General features: G+C 47.6%; 1 protein-coding gene across 1 annotated transcript in view; it reads left to right on the top strand.

Annotated features, from left to right (window-relative positions):
• Mbtps1 (membrane bound transcription factor peptidase, site 1) overlaps positions 1-16,518 on the top strand; it is a 41,923-nt gene extending 25,405 nt beyond the window's left edge. The window contains exons 16-24 of the mRNA XM_051169203.1: positions 1,929-2,044; positions 2,900-3,056; positions 3,731-3,855; positions 4,506-4,583; positions 6,609-6,749; positions 8,680-8,811; positions 10,579-10,705; positions 13,551-13,681; positions 15,673-16,518. Of these exons, the coding sequence (XP_051025160.1) occupies positions 1,929-2,044; positions 2,900-3,056; positions 3,731-3,855; positions 4,506-4,583; positions 6,609-6,749; positions 8,680-8,811; positions 10,579-10,705; positions 13,551-13,681; positions 15,673-15,869 (1,204 nt within the window). The 3' untranslated portion in view covers positions 15,870-16,518. The remainder of the gene's footprint in view (positions 1-1,928; positions 2,045-2,899; positions 3,057-3,730; positions 3,856-4,505; positions 4,584-6,608; positions 6,750-8,679; positions 8,812-10,578; positions 10,706-13,550; positions 13,682-15,672) is intronic.
• The last annotated feature ends 1,011 nt before the right edge of the window (positions 16,519-17,529 follow it).

Genomic DNA, 17,529 nt, shown 5'->3' with positions numbered 1-17,529 from the left:
GTGAAGACACTGACTTCTCTAACCTGCACTTTTGCAGCAGAATCTGTGACGATATCCTCTGTTCTCTTGTTTTCCTGTCTATCACTGAGTCAGCCGGCAAGTCTGGTTAGTCCCACTGCCGGGCTCTGTCCCCACATCCTCCCATGTGTGGCCTTCCTTTGGCTCTGGCTCAGGCCTGGATGGTGTCTCTGTCCTTTTGACAAGTCTTGGTTCTGTTATTCTTGCTTCCCTGCTTTTCACCTGCCATATGTTGGCCACCATGATCATCTGTAAGCGGGCACTCTACACAGCCAACTTGAGACTATACATTTACTGCCTATCGTGCCAGGCCTGTGTAGCCAGCATGGCTTCCGAGGCTGGAGCTCCCTCCCTCCCTTTCCTGCCCTCACATGCACTGCCCAGCTTGTTACTCCTGCAGGACATCTAGGCCTCCTTACTCCTGGCCTCAGGCTTGTTTCTCTTAGTGTAAAGTGAAGCTTGGGCTCCATGTTGAAAGTGGGGGGAGGGAAGGTATTAGACTGCTTTACCGGGTTTTTGTTTTTGTTTTGTTTGCTTTGTTTTTAATTGTTTTGAAACAGGGTTTTTCTGTGTAGCCCTAGTTGACCTGGAGCTCACTCTGTATACTAGGGTGACCATGAACACAGAGATCTACCTGCCTTTGCCTCCCTAGTGCTGAGGTTAAAGGTGTGTGCTACCATGCTGGCTTAACCCGGACTCTGGGGGTCAGAATCCTGATTCAGAGTCAGGTTTGCCCTTTTTTCTTTTTCTTTCTTTTTTTGTTTTTTGTTTGTTTGTTGTTTTGGGGTTTTTTTTTGTTTTGTTTTTTGGTTTTTCAAGACAGGGTCTCTGTCTGTTAGCCTTGGCTATCCTAGACTAGCTTTGTAGACCAAACTGGCCTTGAACTCACAGTGACCTGCCTACCTCTGCCTCCCGAGTGCTGGGATTAAAGGCGTGCGCCACCACGCCCGGCCCTGCCTTTTTTTTTTTTTTTAAATACTTATTTATTTATGTACATGAACACTATCTGTATGTATACCTACGTGACAGAACAGAACATTAAACAGAAGAGAACATCAGATCTCATTACAGATGGTTGTGAGCCACCATGTGGTTGCTAGGAATTGAACTCAGGGCCTCTGGGTGAGCAGCCAGTGCTTTTAACCCCTGAGCCATCTCTCCAGCACTTATTTTTAATGTTTAAAATTGTATATGTGTGGATGTTTTATCTGCACATATATTTGTATGCCTGGTGCCTACAGAGACCAGAAAAGGGCATCAGATCTCCTGAAAACAGAGTTATAGATGGTTATGTATCGCCATATGGGTGCTGGGAATTGAACCTGTGTCCTCTGTAACAACAACCAACTTAACCACTGTGCTGTCTCTCCAGCCCCAGATTTGCCTTTTAAAATAAGATTTTTCTGAAAGGTGGGTGGTGGGTCCAGATCAGAGACAGTTGATAGGGGAATAGGGGAAACTGACATCAGGCAAGGCTATGGGCATTGCTGAGGAGATGAGCTTTGGTTTTTTTCTGCCAGGCATTTAGACAATTATCTAGCAGTACAGAGGAACAGGAAACATATTTGGAAAGAAAGCAAGCCAAGGTGATAGGGAACCCTGTGCTGCACCTGCACAGCGGGCCCCAGCCTCTGCAGCCCTGTGGTTATTGTCACGGGCAGGTGGCTACTGTTAAGTTAATGATGCCTCTAAATACTGCTCAGCACATCTTAAGCCTTGTCTCTGCATCATTGATCACCTCACATGTCATGCACTTAGTTCTCTCTTGTACCACTTTAGTCTGTCTAACCCAGATGATGATACAATCCTGGAAAGGCTGGCTCCTGGCCTCCAGTCTTAGGAACAGCTCTGTGGTGCTATTGTGACCTGCAGAGAGTGGTCATCTGAACACTGTGGTTGTTGCTTTTCAGGAATGGCGACCATGTCCACACCAACTTCAGGGACATGTACCAGCATCTGCGCAGCATGGGCTACTTCGTGGAGGTGCTGGGGGCGCCGTTCACGTGCTTCGACGCCACGCAGTATGGTGAGCGGCCTTGCTGGCCAGAGCTGCAGCTCATACCGTACATGTGTTGATTCTCCCACAGTGGTCACTGATAGGCCAATAAAGGGATCCTGGGTTAGTCCCTGTGTCCAAGTGGAGGTGGGAGCAAGGCTCCCGTGGTGCTCATACTCACTGGTAGTTGAGCCAGAGATATTTGTCCCCTTTTTTCCCTTTACTATTTTGTTGTTGTTGTTAAGATTTTTTTGAATTAAGTATACAGTGCTCTGCCTACATGTATGCCTGTACTCCAGAAGAGGGCGCCAGATCACATTATAGATGGCTATTAGCCACCATGTGGTTGCTGGGAATTGAACTCAGGACCTCTGGAAGAACAGACAGTGCTCTTAACCGGAGCTATCTCTCCAGCCCCTCCTTTACTATTTTTATTAAATTTATTATATTTATTTCAAGTGTGTTTGTACTCAGAGGACAACTTGGAGGAGTCTGTTCTCTTCTTTGTATGGGTTCTGGGGATTGAACTCAGGAGGTTGTGGAAGGAGCTTCTACAATTTGAGCCATCCTGCTGGCTCAGTCTGGTTTTTTTTTTTTTTTTTTTTTTTTAATACTATCACTATACATTACTCTTTTCCTAAGTAAATGAAAAATATTTATATATATGAAAACCAAAGAACAGAGTTAAGTGGTCCTTGTGGCTTGCTGGACCCGGGCCCTATGTGGCTCACCTCCTCCTGTAGTGGTGCAGGGCCTGCAGCTCGACTCCTAGAGGTAGGACACCAGTGAGAGATGGCGTTTCTGAATTGAGAGATGGCGTTTCTGAATTGTCTTCTGCCACTCAAAAGTGACAGTTCTCAACTGAAGCATTCCTCCTCCCCTCAGGCACTTTGCTCATGGTAGACAGTGAGGAAGAGTACTTCCCTGAGGAGATTGCTAAGCTGAGGAGGGACGTGGACAATGGCCTTTCCCTTGTCATCTTCAGTGACTGGTACAACACTTCTGTTATGAGAAAAGTGAAGTTTTATGACGAAAACACAAGGTACAGTTGCAGTTGGCATTGGTAGAGTAGTATGGTTTTGAGGGTTAGAGTTCCCCCAGCAAGCTCTTGCCTGTCTTAACTGGGGGTGGTTCTTCCAGGTAGTGGAGTGTGGGTGGAGAAAGCTCTTGTCTGTGTACAAGAAAGCTCCTTGTAGAGAGACTGGTTTCTGGACTCGGTCCTCACTGATGGGTGGTTGTCTTCGCTTGCTGAGCCCAGACACTGGGCTTTAGTTTCTGTTTCATGCTAATCTGTCCTGCATCCTTCATACTGACATGTGAAATTTACATGCACCTAAGGAACTGTTTCTCAAAGAGACATCTAATGTATGTGGTTAACTGCATAGCTAAAGTGCTGTAAATGTTAGTGTTGTGTGGTGGATTTTCTTTAGCATATCTATCCTCCTGTCTCACTTGTGCTTTGCTGGTCTGGCTAGATCTAGACTAGGCCTGTGTGGGTTGCATGCAAGTGCAGTACTGTCTGTGTGTAAAAGCATACAGTTGGCTGGAGCAATAAGCTTGCATATTTCTCATACCAAACAGCTTGTTTCAGTTCAGGCTTCTGTATGTATGTATGCACAGGATTGTGACAGAGACACCGTGTTTTGTCAAGGAAAGGGGAAGTATATGGGAGAATTTTAATTCTTGCCTTCTCTGTGCCCGCTGCCACTTTTACAGGCAGTGGTGGATGCCAGATACTGGAGGAGCCAACATCCCAGCTCTGAATGAGCTGCTGTCTGTATGGAACATGGGCTTCAGTGACGGCTTATATGAAGGGGAATTTTCCCTGGCAAACCATGACAGTAAGGTTTTGTATTTGTGTATACAGGCATGAAATTGGCAGAAGGGTGATGGTGTGAGCTACATGTTTTTGAAGTCTAAGTTTCAGAAAGAGAGATGGTATTGTAGTGCGGGGAGACCCAGTCAGTCTTTTCAAAGAATATACCTAGAACTGGGGCTGTAGCTCAGTGGTTACATGTTTTGCATGTGTAAGGATCTAGGTTCAGTTCTATCACTTAAAAAAATGAGCTGGGCTGCGTAGCTCAGTTGATAGAGTATTTCCCTAGCACATACAGAGCCCTGGGTTTCATCCTTACCACATAAACTGGGCATGGCTGTTCACACCTGTAATCCTAGCACTTGGGAGCCAAGAACCTGAGATAGGTGTTTGAAGTCACTCTGGGGTATATAATAAAATTCTGTTTTCAACAAACAAAAAAAAGTTTATATACTTAAATTTTTGTTTAGAAGCTGTATGCTACCAGCATTTTTCACTTGAAGTTTAAAATGATTGCTTCTGGTTGATGTGCCACAGGCAATAGCCGTTTGTCTCTTCAGGTTAATATCTTTAAAAATAAATAAGTGACGTAGAACATGTCTGAAGTGCATGCTGTGTCAGTGAGTCGAGTGCTGGGCATCGCTGTTCCCTTAATGGCCAGCAACTGTTTTCCAGTGTATTATGCATCCGGGTGCAGCATTGCCAAGTTTCCAGAAGATGGTGTTGTGATCACACAGACTTTCAAGGACCAAGGTAAAGAAAGGGTGCTGTTCCCAGGCCTCTCCATCCTTTATCCCTCCCTCCCTCCCTCCCTCCACCAGCTTTACTGTGGACTTCACCGACTTCACTCACTCTCCTGAAGTGTCTGGTTCAGCGGTGTTTGGTGCATCCTTGTGTGCACCTCACAGCCCACTGTGCATGTTTTGTTGGGCATTAGGAGTGTTATCAGCAGTCCTGGGCCTTCCCTTTCATCTGCTCTGGTTCCTGGTAAACTTATTGCAGTATTATTCGTATAGTACCTACTGTGCAATGGGCTCTGGGGGATCCCAAGATGAGCAAGACAAGCTTGCTGATAATTTGAATATGTGTGTACAGTCTGCCCAAAAAAAGCAGTTTCTCCATAATGGGCTTAAGATTGTCTTATGTCTGTGATTGGTGCACTGCTGTAGCATAGTCTCCATGATCTTGAGAGTTGGTTTGTTTGTTTGTTTTTTTCTGTGTGGCCCTGGCTGACCTGAAACTCACTTTGTAGACCAGGCTGGCCTCAAACTCACAGAGATCTGCCTGCCTCTGCCTCCCAAGTGCTGGGATTACAGGCATGCGCCACCACACCAACCTGATGAAAGCTCTAAGGTTAAAATGCTACCTTCCCTTTCAGGAGACATTGCTGTTTGTCTGTGTTGACCATCAGCAAACATCCTCAAGCATGGGCCAGGCCCCTAGTGCAGGTGACAGACCACTGAGTGCACAGAGCCCCTGCTGAGTAGAGAGGAGAGCAGGGAAAAACTAGGCTGCCTGTGGTTCTGAAAGTTTAGGTGCAGGGCAGTGGGACAGAACTACAGGACGCTCTTCTATGGCAGTCATTGGGATTCTGTGTGTTAGACGTACCTTATCTCTGCTAAGTTCCAGGAGACTGACATGTCTCAGGTGACAACTTGTGAACATGTGCTGAGGAAGCCGTTTCCTCCTGAAAACTGATGGCTTTTCTGTAATTGAGAGACAGTTTTATCAGTTGAAAATGATGAAACTAGGTTTCTCAACTTAACTGTTTGAGGCCAATTTAAGCACATACTGATTTTATCTTCTCTGCCCAACTCATCATAAAGTAGTCCTTTCTAAATGTTGCTCTCACAGGCTAGCTGCTTTCCAGGGCTAAGAGCCATGGCCTCCTAGCTTACTTGCTGCCTCCTGCAATTCAGTATTTTCCTGAAGGGAGTAGCAAAAATAGATCGAATGATGCATACTTTATTTTGTGTTTTAGTACAGTCTAAAAAGTCAATTGCTTGGTGTTAACTTGGGTAGTCTTTGGATATAAGGCAGGACTTTGTAGTGCATGCCACCCTGGAGCAGACAAGGCTGTACTTTGAAAGCTCAGCAAGGGTAGCATACCATACAGCTGAGGTAGGAGAATCACATGCTTGATGCCTGCCTGGGTGACCTAGCAGGACACCCTGTCCTATCAGACGTTAGAAAGAAAGAAACGGAGTTGGTTGTAGTTCATTGGTAGAGTGCTTGCCTAGTCCTAGGTTCAAGCCCCAGTATCAGCTCCACAGAGGTGAGTCTTCTCAGAGCTGACTTATAGACAGTCCTGGGTTTTGATCCTCTCCTGCACCTAGTGCTGAGGCAAGCCTTGCTTCGAGCACACACAGTGTGGCTACACTGTTGGGAGCTTCCCAGAGTACTGGTACTTTTTTACATCTCAGTTCCTTAAGCGTTTCAAGTTGTGCTGTCTGCTTGATAGATCTAAATGCCATGTGGATGGACACACATTCTAAAGTTAGCTGCGTTCATCCCACTCCTGTAATACAGCATAGAGCCTGCAGTGTCAGTACACACTGCATTTGGGGATGCTAGTATTGTGAGAGCTGGATTTTGTTAAAATCAAAATTAATAACGCTTAAAATACTGCTTCCCTATTCTAAAGATTTGCACTCTTTTGATTAAATGTTGTATTTTGCTAGTCTTGTGTTAGGTAGGTCAAATCTCAGGTCAAGTGGCAACTAGAAAATCAGTAATTTCCTCATGAGAACTTACTGCTGTTCTCATTTTTTACTGCAGGATTGGAGGTCTTGAAGCAAGAGACAGCAGTTGTTGAAAATGTTCCCATTTTGGGACTTTATCAGATTCCAGCTGAAGGTGGAGGCCGGATCGTACTGTATGGAGACTCCAATTGCTTGGATGACAGTCACAGACAGAAGGGTAAGAAAAGATAGGAGGACTGGGGTTGCAGCTCAGCGGCAGAGCGAGTGCCTCAGACATGCAAGGTCCTGGGTTCAGTACTCAGCGTGGCTGTAAAAGAGAAGCAGCAGCATGTGGGCTTAATGGTTTGGGTACATGGTCCTCTTTCCTTTCCCCCTGAGAAAGAATAAATAGGTACTTGCCCGTGGGAGCCAGACCTAAGATTCCCAGGTACTTTGATTGCTGGGATATTTCTGCATATACCTGAACTGAAGGTTAACACATAGAATAGATACACAAGCCTCCACAGATATCAGTATCCCACCTCTGATAGTGACAGGCATGAGTCTTTGTCACCTGTGTGGTAGAAAGTCCTTTAACCCAGGTGACCCAGGTTTTGCCCTTCTCAGGCTTCCTGCTAGGTTGTCTGACCTCAATGTGTGTTTCTTCTCTGATCTGGCCTCTCTTCCCAGCCATCTGTCTTAGAGGCCCTGCTTGTTGAGACTTTGCGAAGCTAAGAGCTTTTGCCAATGAGGGGCTCTGATACTTTCTGGAAGACAGGAAGCAAAGAGGGCAGAATTGATTCTCTTTTATCCCTCCTTTGCAACTTGTCCCTTGTATCCTCCCAAGTGTGCAGCTCACATGCTTGGTTGGGTATGGACTTCATTTTCATACTGGAGGAAGGGGACAGTGGAAATGCCGCAGGTCTTTATCTGGGAAGATGCTAGGAAACCAGGTCTTGGGTCTTGTCTTGCACACTGCAGGTGCTCAGACAGTGCTGGGTGAGCGTCACACCCTTCCCCAGCTTCAGGTTGGTGTTGATGGGATGTCAGCAGCTTATGGAAATCCTTAGAATAGGATTGGTTTTATTTTTAAAAATGAAAAATAAGGTTTAAAGTCACAGCAGATAGGAGGTTAATGTTTTATTTCCACAGAAATTCTCTTTAAGACCTGAGCTTTCCTGGTAAGAGTCTTCATTAAAATTTCAAATGCCTGAAGGGACTGTCCGTGCCTGTACATTTCAGATGGCAGCTCTTCGGGTCCTTGGGGCTTTTGGCACTTGGCCAGAAGTGCATGCTCTTCCAAGAGTAAAGTGCGGAACAGCCTTTTCCATTCCTGAGGCTGCTGTAGTCCAAACAGGTGTTAATGGGATTTGGGCTGTGTCAATAGGGGGAGGGAGGGGCAGAAGGAGACCAGGTCTACAATGGGGCGTCTGCAGCCTCCTTAGGAAGGAGCCTTTGTGCAGCTCAGAGTGAGAGTTGTTGCTCGTATTCTTGAACTCTGAATGTCCAGAAAAGAGTTGACTGACTGAAATAATAGACTTTCCCATGTGTGTTCCCTCATAGTGCAGACCTACTTCCTGTTCCCAGAGCAAGGTTGTTGGTGAAAGCTCATGACCTTGGAGCTCCTTTTGTAGAGGCCATTCTTTTTTCAGTGAATGAACCCTGATCTGTCTTTGCCCACGAGCTGTCAAAGCTGTGTGACACTCTGGTAGGAGGTCCAATCCAGTCACAGTGGTGCTGAGCTGCCCAGAGCCCTGGGACATAGAGTAAAACCCACCTGTGTCAGCTGGTGTGGGAACAGACTGTCCCGGGTGGGCTGGAACCCTGCCTGCGGAGAGAGCATTCTTGTCAAGCGTATGAGAGCCTGGCGGGGTATGGCTTCACATTGACCTAAATTTCTGACCTCTGAACCTCCATTTCCCCTCTTTATGGGAGCTGGTGTTCTTCAGTTTTCCTGGAGAGGTTTCATTTTGAAAGTTGGATCCTAAGCTGGGCTGGGCACACCTTTAATCCCAGCACTCGGGAGGCAGAGGCAGGTGGATCAGTTCGAGGTCAGCCTGGTCTACAAAGCGAGTTCAGGACAGCCAAGACTAAACAGAGAAACTCTGTCTCGGGAGGGGGGTGGGGCGCGGATTGGACCCTAAGTAGTGTGCCTGTTGACTCTGCAGACTGCTTTTGGCTTCTGGATGCACTCCTTCAGTACACATCATATGGCGTGACTCCTCCCAGCCTCAGCCATTCAGGGAACCGGCAGCGCCCACCCAGCGGAGCTGGCTTGGCCCCTCCTGAAAGGATGGAAGGTGAGCATCTCTCATGATGCCTCAGCAGGGGCTTGCATCTTTTAAAATAATTTATTTTTGTGTATCTGCATATGTGTGCAAGTGCCTAAGGAGGCCAAAAGAAGGCTTTGGAGCCCAGAGAGCTGGAGTTACAGGGAGTTGTAGGCCGCCCAGCATAGGGGATGGGACTGAACTCCTGTTCTCAGTAAGACAGCAGCACTCTGAGCCACCAAGTCACTTTCAGCCTGAAGGCCCAGCATCTTCCAGTAGTCTCTGGGCAAGGCAGTAGGCTGGATACATTGTAAGGATTAGCTCATGAATGCCTCTCAGTAATCTTATAAAAAGAGATAGCATTATTCTTTGTGTACAGATGAAGAAACAGGCCGGAGAGAGGTTAATCAGGTACCTCAGGTCCCTTGGGCCACAGAAGGTGAGCCCGAAGCTCCCTGCACTTCAGGGTCTGTGTGGGTTGGTGCTCATGTCCTCAAAGAACTGAATGTTCCCTTTCTTGCAGCACTGTCCGCAGAATAAGGATGTAGGCCATGATGTCGTTTAGAATTTTACAGCAGCAGCCAGCCGTGCTGTTGCATGCCTATAATCCCAGCACTTGGGTGCCTAAGGGAGGAGACTAAATGGAGACCAGACTGGCCTGTTAATAGTGAAACCTCATCTCAAAATAAAAGCCAAAACTGAAGAAAGAAATCCCAACAGCTCCATTAAAGTACAAGGAGGCCTGGGGAGGTGACTCAGTTGACAAAGTATTTGCCAGAAAGCATGAGAAGTTGAGTTCAGATCCTCCCTCAGCACCTGGGAATGGAGGCACACAACTTTAATAGGGAGCATAGGGCAGGCACTTGGGAGGCAGAGGCAGGCAAATCTCTATGAATTTGAGGCTAGCCTGTTCTACAGAGCAAGCTCCAGGACAGCCAAAGCTATCCAGAGAAACCCTAACTTAAAAACCCCCAGATTCTCCCTCAGATCCCCCTAAACACTGGGTGCATCAGAGCATGTCTGTAACCCCAGCTCTGTGTGAGCTGAGACCCTGGCCATCCAGTCTAGCTGAATCTGAGTTCTAGATTCCATGAGAGTAATTCAGAGTAAGGATGACATCCAACATCTATCTATTGCCTCCACACATACATGTCCACACACAGGAACACATATGGACATGTACCACACAAAATAGAAAAGGTAAAATTCATTTTGATGATATATTTCAATATAATGCTTTAAAATTACTTATATGTGAGACACCCATTCCATTTGCTCAATAGCAGTGTGTGGGTGGCTATAGTGTGGCGTAGCACAGATTTAAGAAATGTAAATACCAGCTGGGTGGGGTAGCACACACCTGTATCCCTGCACTGAGGAGGCAGAGTCAGGCAGATCTCTGAGTTTAAGGCCAGCTGGCCTACAGAGAGAGTTCCAGAACAGCCAGTACAACATAGAGGAAACCCTGTCTTGAAAAACCAAAAGACAAAAAAAGAAAGGAAGGAAGGAAGGAAGAAAGAAATTTAAAACCTAGAAATGGAATTGGTTTGTTTACTTGGCCAGAGGACTAAGTATTGCAGAAAAGAGGTTTTTCTGTGGCACTGTCCTTGGCGGTCTTGTGTGTGTGAGTCCACTAAGGTTCACTAGCAGCACCCCTGCACATAGTGTGGCTGTGTTGAAGGGAGCCAGGCACCTTGTTGGGTGTGGTGAGCTGTTGGCAGAAAGGTACACCCACCTTCTCTCTTTTATTTTTATAATGGTGACCACCTGCTCTGTGCTTACTGCTGCTGACCTCAGGAAACCACCTTCATCGGTACTCCAAAGTTCTTGAGGCACACTTGGGAGACCCGAAACCTCGGCCCCTTCCAGCCTGTCCACACTTGTCGTGGGCCAAGCCACAGCCTTTGAATGAGACGGCACCCAGGTCAGTGTCTGCCTATGTTTTCCTCATCATTCCTTTTTTATGGGAGCGAATACAATTTTGCCAATGTCACTGTTAAAGAGTCTGGTCTAGCTGTCCTTTTCTGACAACTGTGGAAACGAGCAACCCCCATACTGTCCATTAGAAGCATACTTTGGTGGTATCCTACATTAGAGTGCTTTGGAGAGAAAGGAGGGGTCCAGCCAGATGCTGCCACTTGAGCAGAAGCGCAGTTCTGGCTCCAGTAGGGATTTGAGAGCTGTGGTTTGCAGCTGTACTCCCTGTCCAAGGTGTTGGATATGGAGTGCAGGTGGGTCTCTCCTGCACCCAGCCCTGAAGCTGCTCCTAGGATAGTTCTGCCTCTCTCTCACCCAGAATCTTCACCTGCCTCACTCCCGTCAGTGTCTCAGACCTGCATTCCCGTGCAGTCTCTCTCTAGCCAGGCCAGCCTGTTTATCCAGCTTGTTCCTTTTCCTTTCTCTCTCTCTGGCATCTTGCCTAAGCAGGACAAGATGGAGAAAGTTAACAGGACCTGGTGTCCCAGAGCTAGCTGGCAGGGCAGGTGCTCCTCTCTCAGCCCCTCCCGATATAGGCTTCCTCTAGAAAACAGTGTCCCACCTTTCTCCCTCTCCCCTTTCCGAGTCAGTGAGGGACAGATGTGGCATAACCAAAGGCTGGATACCTGTCCGTGCTGTGAGGAGGTGACAGCCTGGCCTGGTGTCACAGCATGCATGCTTACTCATCACTATGAGTGAAGGTCCTCTGTTCTCTCAAGAGCCATGTCTCAGAATGTTTGTTACAGAAAACAAAGTTGGCACCATGGAGGATTAGTAAAGTGTTTGCCATACACTGAGTTTGATCCCTAGAACCCATGTTTTGGTTTTGTTTTGTTTGTTTGTTTTAAAATGCTGGGTGCATCAGCATGCACCTGTAATCACATGTTAGGGACTGGAAACAGGAGAGTGTCTGCAGCCTACTGGCCAGCTAGTTGAAACAGCAAGCCCCAGGTGCCATTAGAGACCTTTTGCCTAAACAAATGCAGAGCAAGGAAAACACCATTGTTGACCCCTGTGTGGCTCAGGCACATGTGTGCACTCACACATGGTGCTTGGTCTTTATGAGCCTTTAATTGAAGAATGCTTTTCCATTCCAGTCACCCTGCATCTTTTAAAACTTGTAACAGATTTCCAATTTTGAATCTTTATTTATTTATAGCCTTCACTTATCTTAGCAGTCAAACCAGGCTTTATATTCTAGACATGCTCAAGGAGCAGCCGTATTTGCTAGAGTGCCAGAAGCTCAGTTCTTCTCCGAGGTGTGCACTGGTGGCTCTGAGAATAGATAACAGTACCTTTGGTATCGGCTGGCCACATCAGATAATCCCTCGTGCTCTAAGTCTATCCAGGGTGCTGATAATGCCCAGCTTCTGGGATTTAATTTTTATTTTTCTCAGCAACCCCTCTCCTTCCCACACCGCTGCATTGCTCTCTTATCTTACACGTCACATCTTGAGGGAAATTATTCTCAGTCCTCTGAGACTTAGATCGAGATATATTCTGAATCTCTAGAAGATTCTGCACCAGTGTCAGACAGCTGCAGGTTGTCATTGGCCATGGTAAGGACAATTCTTGTGTCTGAGGCGAGACTTTGTTCCAGTTCTTGGAGGGGCATCAGGTGTCCTTAGCAGTCATTGCTGTGGGAACATTGACTCAAGGCAGACCCTCCATCCCTCATCAGAGTGCTGTGAGCCTCCAGTGCTAACATGAGTGCTTTTACTTCAGTGCTCCACTAGAAAGTGTTGTCAGTCCTCAGCAGCAGCTCCAGGCCACAGGACACTGTTAGAATGTCCTCTTAGCAAGACACTTGGGAAGCCTAAGATGGTTCCATGACATTGTCAGCTGACTTTTCAGATGGATTAATCCTGAGCAGTAGCATTAAGTAGTGCAAAGCAGCCTGGGCTACAGCTGTGTTGGAATCCACCAAGCTGAGCTCAGCCAGGGGCCTCTGGGGTCTCAAGTGACAAGCTTTATGCCTGGCTACTGCTGCCATTGGGAGTGGTTGCTGTGCCTTCCCACAGCTAAAGAAGACGTAGGTCAACAATTTCTAGGTGGGCTGACTACAGGGAAATAAGGAATTCTTCATTTCCATATCTCTTCCTTCCATTGGTGTCCTTAGCTCGCCCTGAGGTACCAACAGGCTGCCCATGGCTGTTCGCAATGTGTCAGTCACTGGATTCTTCAGCAGCTTTAGCTGCATTGGCCTAAGCTGCCTCCTAAAGAGGAAGCAAAGACGAATGATGCCTCACTCCCACCCGAGCACCCGCAGTCCAGCACACATTCTGTTGGTGGTACCACAGGCAGGCAGATGTTTCCTGCTTCCCTGTGCTTGAGTACTTGAGCAGATCTGTCCTCTTCTCACTGTGGGTGCTGGTGCCTCTCGGTCCACAGACTGGTTGGTCTGGCACAGATGCCCGAGTGTGGTTGTTGTGGAGTTCCTTCACTGCATTGTTTTGCAGCAAGCAAGCTGTAATTACTTGAAGCCTGGACTGTCCTCTGGCCTTGCTTGGCAGTGTTCCCAGTGTTGAACAGAAATGAGCTTCATGGGCTGGGTTATATCCTGTAGGACAGACCTTCCCAGGGTACTGTGGTCTCGGCCATAGATTTGGCTTGTACCTTTCTCAGGACCTGGAAGCAGATGCTTACTCCAGCTGCTGTGCTGGTGGCCAGGTGACCAGGCGTGGAGGGTCTCATGCTGCCCTCTGTGCTGCTTGCAGTTTGTTGTGTATCAGCTAAGCATCCTAGGTGAGGGCAGCTGCTTATCTTTTTTGTTTTAATCTATTTCCCGGAAGTAATCTTTGGAAACATCAGAAGCTGCTCTCCATTGACCTGGACAAAGTAGTGTTACCCAACTTTCGATCAAGTCGCCCCCAAGTGAGACCTTTGTCCCCTGGAGAAAGTGGTGCCTGGGACATTCCTGGAGGTGAGTCCTTAATGGTATCTTGCTAGGCTAGATCTTGCTGTGGATTTCCAGGTGGAGGAGAGCCAGGTATCCTGGGAGTGTGGTAATCTTGGCTGCCTTTGTGGTATAAACTGGCAAAGTGAAGAGGGGGTCTAGAAATGAAGATGCCATTTTTCTTAGAAAATTCTATATAGACATTTTAAATTTTTTTGGTTTTTGGTTGGTTTGGTTGGTTTGTTTTGTTTTTTTCTGAGACATGGTTTCTTTGTGTATCCCTGGCTGTCCTGGACTCACTTTGTAGACCAGGCTGTCCTCAAACTCACAGCAATCCACCTGCCTCTGCCTCCCAAGTGCTGGGATTAAAGGTGTGTGCCACCACCGCCCGGCTAACGTTTTAAGTAAAAAAAAAAAACAAACTTCTTTTTATCTGTGAGTGTCTACATGCATGTATGTATGTGTATCACTTGTTGCCTGGTGCCCATGAGGATCCAGGCACCCTGTCCTTCAGACCCTCTGAACTAGAGTTACAGATACATGGATGTGAGCCACCATGGAGGTCTGTGAAGCAAGCCCAATCCTTTGTACGAGTAACAGCCACACTCACCACTGAGCCATCTCTCCAGCTCCTCTAAATACATGCTTTATTTTGTTTATTTATTTATTTTATTTGGTGGGTTTTTCGAGACAGGGTTTTCTCTCGTAGTCCTGACTGTCCTGGACTCACTTTATAGATCAGGCTGTCCTTCAACTCACAGAGATCTGCCTGGCTTTGCTTCCTGAGTGCTGGGATTACAGGTGTGCACCACCTCACCTGGTGATTATATACAAGTTTTAAATATCAGTGTTTAGAGTGTTGGCTATACTTAAATTTTTCTGAAGTAATTTAGATGCTCTTTGCTAAAGTTCTGCAAGCAGGTATGTATTGTGAACCCTGGGAAACAACTTTTCTCTGTGGGGTTTCTCTGTTATGCTGGCCCCTTGGCTCTTTGGGTTTTGTGTAGCCTGTCTTGATAGCTGGACTGGCGCATGGCTGAGCTGCACCAGACTCCTGAGGTGATCCATCTTGTCATCAGTTCACATGAGGTCTTTGACCTAAGTGGATTTCTTACTCCGTGTTCCCATATTTTAGCTGGGAGAGTTGGTCTCAGGTCCCTCCAGCTGAGTGTGTGGCCCTTTTATTCTGGAAACTCCCGTGGCCTCCTCAGAGATTCATAGCTCCCAATGGGATTTTCTTTGTGTTTCAGGCATTGGCTGGGAAATGGTACCCCAGCCCTTGGAGGCCAATCATGGGAACTTGATGAAGCCAAGATCCTGAAGGCCTGATGATAGTGAGCTCCTGGTGAACGGAGCCCTTGACATTGCTCAGTTACAGTGTCATTGCCGCCTGGGGAACATGGCCATCAGGCCTTAGTACCTCTCTGCCTACTTATCCTTCTTCAGCTAGTAGGACTGAAGTGCTGTCCTTTTTCTCTCTGGGCTGAGATCAGTATGTCCATTGAGCTTCCCTGGGCCCCGCTGACACAGGCTGGCAGTGACAGGATCAAGGCCTGTCTGCCCCCTCACAAGCCAGGATTAGAAACAGTCTGAGATGCCAGGCAGTGGTGGTGCACTCCTTTAATCTCAGCACTCGGGAGACAGAGGCAGGTGGATCTCTCAGAGTTCGAGGCCAGCCTGGTCTACAATGTGAGTCTAGGACAGCCAAGGCTACACAGAGAAACCCTGTCTCGCAAAAAAACCAGAAAAGAAAAAAAGAAAAAAGAAACAGTCTGAGATGCCCCTCCTGACACACAGAGGTGTGCTTGGGCTCAGCTGATGAAAACAAGCACCATGACCCTCTCACCCACACTATGCCTAGCAGCCTGGGCTACTTCACTCTGGCTCAGAAGTGATGTCTGCCTTGCCAGCCTACCTAATGGGGTCAGTTAGCCTTTGGTCTCTGATGAGCTGATTCTCAGAAAGGCTGAGAAGCTGTGGTTTTGTGGCACCATTGACCAATCACTGTCCTCTTGCAGGGATCATGCCTGGCCGCTACAACCAGGAGGTGGGACAGACCATCCCTGTCTTTGCCTTCCTCGGAGCCATGGTGGCCCTAGCCTTCTTCGTGGTACAAATCAGCAAGGCCAAGAGCCGGCCGAAGCGGAGGAGACCCAGGGCAAAGCGCCCACAACTTACACAGCAGGCCCATCCCCCAAGGACTCCATCAGTGTGATCACAGCGGCCAGCCACAGAAATCAACAAGCCTTGGACCACTCTGGCAGCCACACAAAACATCAGAGAACTCCCTGGGTGGTGCCTGTTTCCAAGGGATCCCATCTCCAGCTTGTGGCTGGGTTAGTGTGTTCTGCCCAGGCATCTCTGAGGTACATCCCTTAGTGCCTCATTGTGCTGGGCTCTGGCAGGAGGTGCTCAGTAGTGGCTGAGCCTCCAGTGGCATGCTGCCCAGTGACAGTGCACCAAAGACATAGAGCCTAGAAGGGCTGTCGGGACACACTTTCTACATAATGCTCCAACCCTGACCGAGCGAAGACATGCTTGTGACAGGCTATTTTCTATATTTATTGTGGGGAGAGTCACTTTAAAGGCTTGTGCTTCTTGGAAGCAAAGCTGTTGTTTTTGTTTGTCAGTTGAGTGCAGTTTTCTGCAATGAAGGAGTTGGATTCTAGGACCTCCTTTTGATGAGAGGACAGACTGAACTGAAGGGAACTTGCACAGATCCAGGAAATGCAGGCCTTCGCTTTATTTTTATAAGTATCAACTGCCATCATGTTTTGTAATTTGGGGTCTTGATTTCACCGTTGTTGGTGAAGGAAATTTTCAATAAATATGCATAACCTTACAAAGCTGCAACGTGTTGTACACCAGAGCCTTGCCCCCTCCCATCCTCTGATAGCCCTGAGTGGAGTCTACGTTAGCTAGCTCACACACTGTAAAAATGTCCATGTCAGGCTGTGCCTCAGCGAGCCCTACTTTCTCACAAGATGATGTGGCCAGTGCCACTTTACCCTTAACTCCAGAACATTCTTATCACTCCCAAGGAAAACTTAGGCCTGTGAGCAGTCAGTCTCCTGTCTTCTTGCCCAGCCCTGCGGCTAGTCTGCTTTCAGGGGTTTGCCCGTCTGGTGGTCTCTATTATGAAATTACCTGTGTGGGCCTTGGCAGCTGGTTTCTGTTTGCATCATGCTTCATTCATGGTGTAGTTGGTGTCAGTGCCATTCCTTTCTGTGGCTGAGTAATACTCTGCTGTGGGTAGACCACCTGCCAGCTACTGTGCACAGTGTCCTCATTCGAGTGTAGGTAAGCCAGTATCTTCATGTTTCTCTTGGGAGTCTTCCTAGGAGTAATGATGTCATGACTAACCCTGAGTTTGGAGGAACTGTCAAACTTGCCAGAACAGTACAGTAGTCCACACCTTAGCCAGCAGTGTGACGTCTGGCCCATGTTTGTCTCTGGTGTTCAGTTACAGTGCTGTAGAGGCATCCGTGTAGTCCTGGAGACTGAGATGGAATAGTCATCTGTGCAGCTTCCACCCTGTGTTTGGTTTAATGGGGTCATTTGAGTCTTTGCTACTGACTTGACATGTCCAGGTAGGAGTTCTTCATCAGACTTGAAGAGCCTTCCCTCCTGAGAGGCCTGTCACTTCTTGACGGTGCCCTTTAAAACATGACATTATTAATTTTGGTCAGGTTTGGGCTTCCTCCTAAGATTGCTTCTTTAAGCATGCTAAGTCCCAGCATCCTCAGTGTGGAATCTGTGTCTAGCCAGGCTGCCATGCATGCCAGCTGCCTGGAGGCCTGTGGCTGTGACCAGGGCTGCTATGTGTTGTGAGCAAGAGGAAGTCCAGGGCGAGAAAAAGAAAACTCCCCTGGTAT

Source organism: Acomys russatus, chromosome 26 (assembly GCF_903995435.1).
Source record: "Acomys russatus chromosome 26, mAcoRus1.1, whole genome shotgun sequence".
Classification (NCBI taxonomy): Eukaryota; Metazoa; Chordata; class Mammalia; order Rodentia; family Muridae; genus Acomys; species Acomys russatus.
The sequence above is the reverse complement of the archived record's forward strand: the minus strand, read 5'-3'. Positions and strand labels throughout refer to the sequence as shown.